Source organism: Glandiceps talaboti, chromosome 17 (genome assembly GCF_964340395.1).
Source record: "Glandiceps talaboti chromosome 17, keGlaTala1.1, whole genome shotgun sequence".
NCBI lineage: Eukaryota > Metazoa > Hemichordata > Enteropneusta > Spengelidae > Glandiceps > Glandiceps talaboti.
Window position 1 is genome coordinate 15,165,585 of NC_135565.1, and position 12,085 is coordinate 15,177,669.

General features: G+C 34.1%; 1 protein-coding gene across 3 annotated transcripts in view; it reads left to right on the forward strand.

The window, feature by feature from the left end:
- The window catches only part of LOC144448016 (ankyrin repeat and SAM domain-containing protein 1A-like), a 117,072-nt gene extending 111,895 nt beyond the window's left edge, over window positions 1-5,177 (forward strand). For all 3 annotated transcript variants that reach the window (XM_078138162.1, XM_078138164.1, XM_078138165.1), the window contains one exon: window positions 22-5,177. In XM_078138162.1, coding sequence (XP_077994288.1) covers window positions 22-165 — 144 coding nt within the window. In that variant the 3' untranslated portion in view covers window positions 166-5,177. The remainder of the gene's footprint in view (window positions 1-21) is intronic.
- Window positions 5,178-12,085: the final 6,908 nt, after the last annotated feature.

The following is a 12,085-nucleotide window of genomic DNA, read 5'->3' on the forward strand; positions in this document are numbered from 1 at the left end:
TTATTTCCATTGTGTTCACAGGAGCTCGCTGCTGAAGTCATTCTGACCCTGGGTCAGGCCTTTGAAGTAGCATATCAAATGCTTGTAAAAGAAAAATCAGGTGATGTTAATCCACTTTATAAAGCTGCAGACATCAATCCTCTCTACCAACCACAAGACTCATAACATACCGGCAGAAGTCAGCCCTTATGCTCTACCAGTCACAGAACCTGTAACAAACTAGCAGAAGACAACTCACTCTACCAATCACATGATTCATAACAAACCAATAGTTAACCCTTTCTACAACTATAGGACTGCAACAAACCAGCTGAGTCAAACCTCTCCACCAACAACAGGAATTGTAACAAACCAGCTGAAGCAAACCTCTCTACAAACCACAGGACTTGTAACAAAATAGCAGAAGTCCAAACTCTCTACCAACCACAGGACTCGTAACAAACAAGACAAAATAACAATGTCCTGAAAATCATAATCACTGACTTAACACCCAGATACAACCTTACAACCCTTTTCTTGTCGAGTATTTTGAGGGAAGATTAATATTTGAGAAATTAATAAGCAACTTATGCTATATCTAGATTTAGAATAATTAATATGTAATGCTAGGTATATTGCATGCAGAGTTATGATGTCATCGTACGAAATAACTTCCATGAAATAATGTATTTATTGCATGCAGCTTTATTTCATCATTGTGTATAAAATAACTTGAATGGGATAATATATTTATCACATGGGTTGAGTCAAGAAATCATGATATGAAATTTCTTGGGAAAAAATGAATTTATTGTATGCAGGCAGTCATGATATGAAATAACCTTTCTTAGGTAAATACATTATTACATGCAGAGTCTTTGTTATATAGTCACAAGAGTGAAATAAGTGCAGTGTAATAACTGGTTTGTCACATGAGAAGTGTCATAATACTCTATGCTATGTTGTAATCATTAGGGTAATAACAAGTTTATTACATGGACAGAGTCATAGATATGAGATAATAGGTTTATCACATGGACAGAATCATGATATTGATATGTAAAATATTATTCATTACTCAGATACTTTCTTTGCCAGATGAAAAACTGTAAAAAAAATGTCTTTTTCTCTATCTAACATTTATCTCAACTGTTGATATGTAACTCATTTGAATAATTTATGCAAGAAACAAGTTCAACATTTCATCTACATTGCCAAATTTTTGGACCACTTCAAGATTATTTTTTCATGATTTTTCTGTATAATACAAAATTGAATTCTTGTAGTTTTTGATTGATCAATGTACAATTATTTTTGTGTTTAAAGAGATTTTGAAACTTTTCAAGAAATAGTGAATTTCAAGAACTCACTTGATGATTGGTTGATGAAATTAATTAGATTTTTAATCAACAGGTGAACATTGAGATCTCAACACCAATGGGGAATTTTATGTTGGTGTTTATTTGTATTGCAACATAATTTTCATGTTTTGTTTATATTTTGTACTCATTGATTTTACAAAAATGTAGGGGAAAATAAAGGAAAATTTTTCATTGAAATGAAATTTGATTTAAAAAAACTCTTGATAGTTTGAAGTAATAACTTTCTTGTCAGACACATAGTATTTTAAAAGTTGTTCCAAAACATACAATTTATTTTTTTTTTATCACCGTAACTTGTTCACATCATGATTTGTGATTTGCTTCGCTGTCTCACTAACCACTTGTAATGCCAGTAAAAGGCAAACAATTAATTTAACCATGTCCAAATGGCAGTTATCAGCTGTTTTGTAGCTATTTACATAAACATCACTATATGTTAATTATGTTGCTCTTGTGCTCATTTCAAGGCGGGCACATTTACATATTGACTTCATTTCATTTGAATATAGTCAATTAGGCTGATGTACGTTATTACTTCACATTGTAACCAATCAGTTTGAGTGCATTTTTTCAAAGCAGTCGCTTTGAGAATATAATTTTTATACAACATCAATTGTTTGCTGTTGCTAGCAATAAAGCGGTTAGTTAAACAGCAAAGCAAACCCCAGATAGTGATGTAAACAGGCTATGGTCACAGGGGCATCTTGAAAATAGTAGGAGTATTAAAACACAGTGTCACATGTTCTCGATAATTATGTAAATAGCTTGAACTATCCCACCTAGAACTGCTTATCTGAAATCATGAACAATTATATATTTTGAAAGATATTCATTTCCTATGTAGTAGACTTGGGCAGATTTTACATTCAGCTTAAACTAGCTTTAATTTGTGATACTCATCAGAAACTCACTTTAACACTTACTCACTTATCGCATGGATAGTAATGATATTCATAGTTGTGACGTTATTTAATACATGGATAAAATCATGCACTGTTAAATAATTGGTTTATCACATGTATAATGTAATAGATGTCAAACAACATTTGTCACATGGATTAAAATTCGTAAATGTAAAGTAATCTTTATCACATGAATAGAGTCATAAATGTGAACTAACATGTTTATCACATGGATATGGTCATAATGTGTAATAAATAACATTGCTACATGGATAGAGTCATGCATGTGAAATATTATGTTTACCAGGCGTGTAACCATACTTATAAAATAACCTTATTACATGGATTAAGTCATAGGTGTGAAATAATATATTTATCACACAGGCGACTTCATACTTATTTCCTTTTATGGTGGTGTAATGACTAGAAAATAAATGACAAATATGTAAAATGATTTAATACTTTAATAGTAAATTGAGAATAGCAAATTGTACACACAATAGATGACATTCTGAAAAAGAAGTTAATTGAAACCAAATTATTTTTACTGACAATATTTCGAAAGTTTCAATGAGAAAGTGTTCAAAATACTTCATTGTTTGTTTGTCATGTGTTCCAATTCTTTTCTCACCTGTAAACTTTCATATTCAATGGGAGGTGTAGCATGTGGTGTTCTACATTTTAAATGATCAATTCCATAGGTAATAAAGTAGTCTATTAGATAAACAGTAAATGGACATACATTAACCAAATTCATTGGACATGTTTCATGTACACTTTTACTGTTCAACTTCATTTTTTATTTTCCTACATTCCAGTTTTGTCACTCTGGGTATTTTACATCAGACCATTATATATACATGTATTCCACCAATAGATTCCACTGTGTATTTCTACCATGCATGAATGTTGATACACTGACGTTACACTACAATCTCAACAAATGGAATGCCCAAGATAAGAAAGTTGAGCCACTTTTACTTGCCTGTCAAACAACCATGTTTGAATAAATATTTGATAATTTTACATTTCTTAATTCTGTAATTTCTCAATTGCATGATGTCATGTTTTTAAAAAAAAAACACTAGAAAGATTAGTAATTGTTTCTCATAGTGCTTAAGACAATATTCTTCTCATGGTATAACAACCTCAGTACATTCTACACACTGGTAGATTTCAACTAACGTCCCTCTGTAGATGCTCAGCCATGTGCCCCAATACTGTTACATTCAGACCTAAAATTTGATTGCAAATTCACACAGCAATGGTTCAACCTGATGTAGATACATCAATGTCCATCATGAAGTCTACCCCTTTGTGATTGGCTGATCCAGTCTACAATGAAACAGATTACATCTCACAGCTCTATCCTCTTGCCATGTGATGCTGTTTATACTGACATCATCTGCAGCCATCTTTTTTTTAAAAGAAAAACTGTAAGAATTTGCTTCAATGACTTGCTTTCTGTAACTTAATTACACCCTGTATATACGGCATAAGGCTTTAAAGGGTTGAACCAAAATGTTATGAGCACATAAATATCTGCAAAATGATATTACTTAAAATCCACTAGTGTGAAGGTTCAAGGTTAGGCATTCCATGAAGCGTTTCAAAATGTTCACTGTTAGAAAATAATCATTTTACAGCACTTCACATGTTAAGGTGAATTCTACTATGTCAAATTCTTTCCAAGGTAAATTACTTGTAGATCTTTTTGAGTCATGAAAGTTTACTTACAAATTATTTTTGTAGAAACAATGTATATAAATATATCCAGTAAAAAATAATAAATGTAAGCAGACCTTGTTAAAACAAAGGCACTTGGCCCGTGTCTGAATGAGGGCGCTAACACAGCTCACTATAGTAATTCAAGAAATTGACAATAAAGTATTGACAACAGTCGTCATTACTGTTAATGCAAGGCATTTAAAAAGCACTTATTTGAAGTTACTTTTTGATTATCAAGAAATGTGTGTTAAAATTTCAGGTAGCATGATTAAGAAATTGTTTGTTAAATATTTTCGAAGTGTTTAACTGGTTTACTTACACATAGTAAACAGAACAGAACAGCAAGAACATTTTTATTCTTTTGTTGCACTTTGGTAACTCAAAATTGTGTCATATTTGCATACCTGTCAATCAAGATCATATGTCAAATGTAGGTGACGTTTTTGTAACAAATGTTTGTATTTTAGCAATTTCGACTTTCAGTGTCACTCATTGCTGAAAACATGAAACAGGTTTTGTAATGGCAACCATAGAAACTGAGTTTATTACTTTTACATGATTACAAAATATTGATTAATTTCATTACAAATACCATTGTCTTAGTATACATTGATACAATTATTTAGATATACAATTATGCACCGTCAAGACTTGTGTGTTTATATGCGTATCCAAACATTTATTAATATTTCAAGAAAATTACAATTCTTTGAATTTTATCGTGTGGCTCACCAAGTGAGTTTGTTAGCAAGCATGCCATGCATAGACCTTGAGATATCCATGAGGTGACCATGCACTGATCATGTGATGAGCATGCATCAACTAATCTTGTTCACATGATCATCATGATGTGACCACCAGTAAACATGTCACAGCCATGTACTGAACATGTGGCAAGGTGATGATATACTATGCATCATTTTCAGTGCAGTAGTGTATCCTTGTATCACCCATAACCTGTAAACAAATAAGATATTTAGTTAGAAAATCAAATTTTGATGATTATCAGGTCACCAAGCAACACTAGAGTATAATACAGTATGGTCTACTCTTTGTAACATTGTAATTTTACAAGAAAGTGTTGCCGATATCTTGTACAGTTAATTTGTTTGTGTATTTTTAACTGAACTGTTACAGTGTCAGACTTGAATTGTAGCTAATATTTGTAATATTTTATTTCAATAAAAACTGGGTTTTGTAAAATATTTTGTTTTCAGTGTCGTAAATTCACAGGTCTGTTTGAGTCAATTTACAACAAAAGTTGTGAGAATCGATTATTCTCACAACATACAAACACTCGGCCTTGTGCAAACTAAAACTCTGTTATACTAGTTTGTGCTAGGCTGAGTGTTTGTTCGGTGTGATAATCACCAAGTAGCTAAGAGACAAAGTAATTTGTTCCTGTAACTTATCCCCTCGTAATTATAAGGTTAGGGATGTTTTAATTTAGACAAGAGGGGAAATAAATTGGAAGTGCATGGGTGGTAAATAAACAAAATCTCATACATGTCTACGAAATATATCCAACGGATTTTACTTTTTAGTTGTTGAGCTATGTGAATAGCTGCTTTTCTAATTTACTGGCCACTAGGTTTAATAACATGTATGTTTTATTGCCTGAAAGTGTTTTTCCAACCACTTGAATATCATAAACCATGCACTTTATGAGCTTTGTACCACTTTATGTTATTATTTACCGGCCAGTAGTTTTGATAACTTGTATGTTTTATTGGTCGAAAACATTTTTTCAACCACTTGAATGTTATAAACCATGCACTTTATGAGCATTGTTTTTAATAAATAACCACTTTATCTTATATATAATTGTCCGGTTTGTTTATCTTTCTTGGCGTCCCTTACCCACCCCAGCCTCCCACTTCTCTGTTGTACATGATTCAAAGTGTAAGAAGTATTGTTGCCACCTTGACATATTAAATAGCATATGGCAAAGTATTCTTTTAGTTCTTGAATTTCAAAATTTCCCTTGCATTTTTATTCACATTATTCCTCGTATTATTACTACCTCGACATTATTAAAATATTTATGTGTATTTCCATGTATCATCTACCACGTTAAATAGTCTTGATTGAAACAGGGCAAAATTAAATGATGAGAGTCATATGTTTTGTGAGGGGAGGACTCGATTAGTTGTGTAACAACTACTTCCACGCCCTTTTCCCGAATAATACGTTTATGTATATACATAAAGATATTTAGTTCTGTTCTGTATCACATTTTTTTTTGTACGTGGGAATAAATTTTTATTATTATTATTATTATTATTATTATTATTATTATTATTAAAATAGCACTGTGGCAGAAAGCATTTTTTAGTCCTTGAATTTCACAAATCTCCAGTGGAAGGAAGGGGTCCCCTCCCGTGCCCCTCCCCTCACTTGGCTCCCTCAAACTTCTAATCAATTTTTACTGTACACTTTCCAATTTTACTTTTGGAATATTAAAGCTGCATTCATTGTCATCTCTAACTTTTGAAATAAGCTATATTCAAAACATGTCTCCTGTTATGAGGAAATTCAATTTCAAAATTGAAAACAAAAGTACAACAAAATTGCTGTCAGGCCTAAACAAAACATTGTTTGGTTCCGGTTACCCGATCCCACCTAGTTTTTCAACATCGACCCTAAACATTTTTTTAGGTCTCCCAAAAAATTGTAAAAGTTGTGAACTCTCGCAAATAATAGTGGATGCGGAAACTGATACCAAATAATTTTATTTTAAAAAACTATATAAAACTGTTATTCCTATGTGTAATGGTTGTTGTACATCTGATGAGAGAAAAACAAAATCACAGAGACCATATGGAAAACAACAGAAAACCTTACAATCTGAACTAGACACTCACATATGGAAGATGTAGTTTCAACCGCTTTATTTGATTGCCAAAAACATTATGTATGACTGTATTAAATGTAAAGCATGTTATCATCTCTTTCAATTTTGTGAAAGTAAACGTATGTTGTTTAACCCTGGACAATTCCAGAGAGTACCTAGCCTTACTCACACCGCTGGTGTAAATGCTAAGGGGTTAATAAACAAAATCTCATACATGTCTACGAAATATATCCAACGGTTTTTACTTAGTTGTCGAGCTATGTGAATAGCTGCTTTACTAATTTACTGGCCACTAGTTGTGTTAAGTTGAATGTTTTATTGCCCGAAAATATTTTTTCAACCACTTGAATGTTATAAACCATGCACTTTATGAGCATTGTTTTTAATAAATAACCACTTTATGTTATAATATATAGATGTCACACTCCTTGTGTTGCAATGACAACGGGTTTGTTTATCCTTCTCAGCTTATTGTGCGACATTATAGCGATCCAACCTGAGATCGTTCACTGCCGAGCTGGTCCTATTTCAAGTATTCATCAGGAATTGTTTGTCAAAGAAGTCTCCTTGAAAATGTGTTAGGTATTTAATCTAGAACACAGAGAGCAGAAATACACAGTGAAACGCATTCTTACGGAGATAATCTATCCCTGGATGTGTCCCCACCCAAATCTCACGGGTGTGAGTCGTCCTTCGGTGAACTGAGTTGTAACTCTGCAACACTGCCGGACCCACGGAATATTGTGACCTGAACTATGTGATTTGCGCATTTAAGACACCTATTCACGGAGAGTTATAAGCTATGTGTCATACCATTCCGAAATCATAAACGTTTTCACCTTTATTTATTTTTCACCAGTATTCGCCGTTAACGAAACAGGTGACGAACAAAACAGTTTAAACCAGGACAAAGAGTAATATTGCAAAAATGGAGTCAGATAAAGGTAAGACCGCCGATCGAACGTACGTACTGGTGTTAGGATTATAAATGTAATAGCTAGAGCCACAAGAAGTTAAGTTTTGTTCTGAACCCACTTTTTCTATACCTCTACTACCAAACAATTGTCTCTCACGCCTAAATTTAGCTCCAATAATTGTAGCGCAAGTTTTGATTTTATATGTCTGGGTTTTTTGTTTGTTTGTTTGTTTGTTTGTTTGTTTGTTTGTTTGTCTGTTTGTTTGTTTGTTTGTTTGTTTGTTTGTTTGTTTGTTTGTTTGTCTGTTTATCATCTTTCGTTACATGTACAGGCCCTGGGCCTAAATACAAAATTACAACGATATTATTCCATCTGTACAAATTCAAATATACACGCCAGGGTGTTGTTCTGCAACGCACATGTTGGGTGGATTTTTCTGCTAAATTATGCCTTACTTGCCAAAACAATCTGACACTTCCTGACTTTTCAACATGATTTACGGAATTCTCATGACCCAACCCAAAACACACTCAAAAGTACCCTAATCCCATCAAAATGGTAAATGTTGCAACACAACATTTGGCACGGGTAACACTTTGAAATGTAAAAACTTTAGGGAGCGATCAGTTTTTCAGCGGGGGGGGGCGGTAAATCGGGGGGGGGGGCACCTTAATTTGGGACTCAAAGAAGGGGGGTCATCATTTTTACAAAGTGAATAAAGGGGGGGGGGGTCACCTTATTTTTTCAACAACTGAACGAAATCATGAACCACCCTGCTGTACTTAAATTTCCATACAACAAATGTATGTGCATACAATAAACCATAAACAATGGTTATAAATAGATGTTCAAATATAGCATAAACTCTTTGTCTCTTGATACATCCCAAGCATATGACATGGAGTCATGACGTTGCACCTTTTAAGCAACAGTGTTGTTAGAAATGACTTCTCAATATTGCAGGCCACGAGTTGCATTGTGTCATCATGTGATATAAAAACTTGCATGTGTAGCTGTACACGTAACAAATAAGAAATGAAATACCTTGAAATTTACTGGATGGACTGACTCTAAAATCTGTGCCTCCATTGACCTGAACATGTTGAATTGCACACAAATATAGCCAATAGAGACACACTTTCAAATAATTTAATGAACTTGTATCTCTAAATGGTAACTGACCTCCACAGTGCATGTTTTCCCCAAATTTTCTCACTTTCTACTTGATCTTTTTTTATTATTATTTGTGTCAATATGACTTGAAATAATTTAAACTTTCGAAACCCTAAAATTAGTGATACTTTTATGATATAACTAAGTTGTGTTTTACTTCTGAATGGTGCTCTAAATGGCCTCCAAATGGTGTTCATTTTTCAAAAAGCTGTTACCGCTCCAACCTGCCCCCCTATACTGTTTCCAGTTCTCTCCCTACTTTGAAACTTACTGAAACCTCTAGGTTACTCCATTTCTAATATTGTACTTCATAATTAGCTGATTTAATCTACAATGGTAATAGTTCACTCAATTGTCATGAATTCGCAATTACTGTGTTTGGGTTCAGACATGACACTGCTAATATAAACTGCATACGAGACGATGTATGTTGTGTAACTGGAACCATAGACTTTATTTATCAGAGCCCTGATCACTATACGAAAAGTCAAATTTACCCACCTTTACCCAACCTTTACCCTAGGTGAGACCCACCTAACCACCATCTCTGTCCAGGGGTAGTACGAGAGGCAGTACCACTATTGACTGTCTACAACCCTCAGGTGAGAGATCACCGGGGTAAATTAAGTCAAATTTGTTACTTCGTCTCATACTACCCACATTTACACATCCTCTGCCCAAGATTTACCCCCCAGTGGAAAGATATGGTCAAATATGACTTTTCGTATAGTGTGAGTTCGGCCTTGGTCCTCACTCCAAGGCCAGCTGGAGAGTCAGATGCTCACAGCTGGACGGTCAAAAGGCAAGTGCTGAATCACTGCGACGCTATGGTCGTTACAATAATTAAATTACAATAAGTCATGCATATGAGATGTGTTTTTAAGATAACAATAGGTCATACATATTTATGAGCGTCATGGAGAAGAAAGAAAGGATACTAAATTTTAACTTGAATGACATCTCCAGACATACGATATAAGTGTAACCATTGTCTTGACATCCATGTGAGCCATATTCATGTCTCTAACTAGGTGGTTGGTGACATGTATAAGCAATGTCATGTCTGAACCCAAACACAGTAATTACGAATTCATGACACGATCTAAGAGATATCCTAGAACTTTTGGTTACTAAGGGAGCGATCAGTTTTTTACGGCCGGGGGGGTCACCTTAATTTGGGACTCAAAGAAAGGGGGTCATCATTTTTACAAAGTGAATAAAGGGGGGGGGGGTCACCTTGTTTTCAACTAAACAAAATCATGAGCCACGCTCCTGTACTTAAATGTTCATACATTTAATATCATAACTAGGCCAAAGCCCCTAAGCTCGCACAGCTGGGTAGATTCATTTGTGAACGGCTGCCTCACGATGATATCATAGATAGCGCTTTCGGCATGGAGATTGCACTTCGTACATAGAACACGCATGCGTAGTCAATGCATCCTTGGGTAAAACCACCAAAAAAAATCGCATAGTACATGTATATAGGACACGCATGCGTACTAGTCATTGAGCCACTATGCTGCCGCTTGCGGGCGCTGTGCGAGCTATTAAACAAAAAAATGTATGTGAATAAAATAAACCATAAACAAATAGCTATAAATATACATTCAAATATAACAAAAACTCTGTCTCCTTATACATCCAATACATATGGCATGGCATCACAACACTGCACCATGGCCACCTTTAAGCAACAGTTATTTGTTAGAAATGACTTCTCGCTATTGCATGCCATGAGTTGCATTGTGTCATCTTGTGGTAGAAAAACTTGCTTGTGTAGCTGTACATGTAACACATAAGAAATGAAATACCATAAGATTTACTGGCTCTAAAATATGTTCCTTCATTGACCTGAACATGTGGAATTGCGCACAAACATAACCAATTTAGGATACTTTGAAATAATATGTGGCAAACACTGTGACTGAAAGTGCCTGACCCAGCCTGTGTCTAGATATTGGATATTCAATGTCCCTGTATATAATTAGTCTAGTTCCTATATATTTCTGTACATCTAATGTATGATAACTACAATCATCTCCATTAGAAGTCCCAAATTGATTTATGGTTGAGATCAATAGTTCAATGCAGGGTAAAACCTAAATTCTTTTAGTGTGGGGTGGGGGTGAGAGGAGGTCTTTTATAATGAAATCTGTTTTGTACCCCAATACAAACAATTCTAAAAATGTCAGATTGAAAAATGTTTGAAAAAATTGTTATGCATGGCACTAAAATACATTTATCATGCCAATAAAAGAGCTATTTTTCCTCACTACATACTGGCTTTGTATTCATAGCACTACATAATACTACATACTGATTTGAAATTGATTGTGCTGTGTGCAACAATTTTACCAATTTAGTTAGAAGGGGATGGGGAAGGGGTTCTGAGGCCTTACTAAAAGAATTAATTTTTTACCTACTGATCTCACCCCTAATTTGATTTATCATACATGTACAAACTATTGAACTGTAGCTATAGTACGAACTACATGTCTTATCAAAAAATACTTTTCAGTGTTTGTGTTTCACTTCTTCTCTGATACCTGTGACCATCACCAAGTTTAATACATGTTACCAGGCTACATTAACCCCCTTTTCTCTTGCTGTTGTTTTACACCATAAATTACCAAGAAAGAAATATATTCCAAGGTGAACACAATATTAATCGGATTCTCGGAGAATATATATTATGTGAATGACTGATAAACAAAGTTATAAACACAGATTTGTTTGATGATGATCTAGTAGCCAGGACTTCTATCGTACTGACATGGTGCAAAGTTATGAGGAAAATTAGATTTTACATCTCCCCTGGAATATCTACCCCATTGAGTGACTGTATACTGCAAGTAAAATTTTGTCAGCAGATCATAATATTACATTTCCTTGTTATTAGAATGTATTTATTTTCAAGGCTATCATGTTGCCAGCAATATACTGGACAACATAGCCAATAGTAAGTGAATTGAATTAGTAATCTAGTTTCGAAACTGCTATGGTACAGAAAACATTTTTATGACATTTTTTAATTTCTATTTTGAAACCAATCACATTTATCACATTTCATTATTCAAAACCTTTCAAAAATATTTTGGTTAAAATTAGCAGTGTGGTCAATGAATGGGGGTGGAGTTTTGAGTCAGT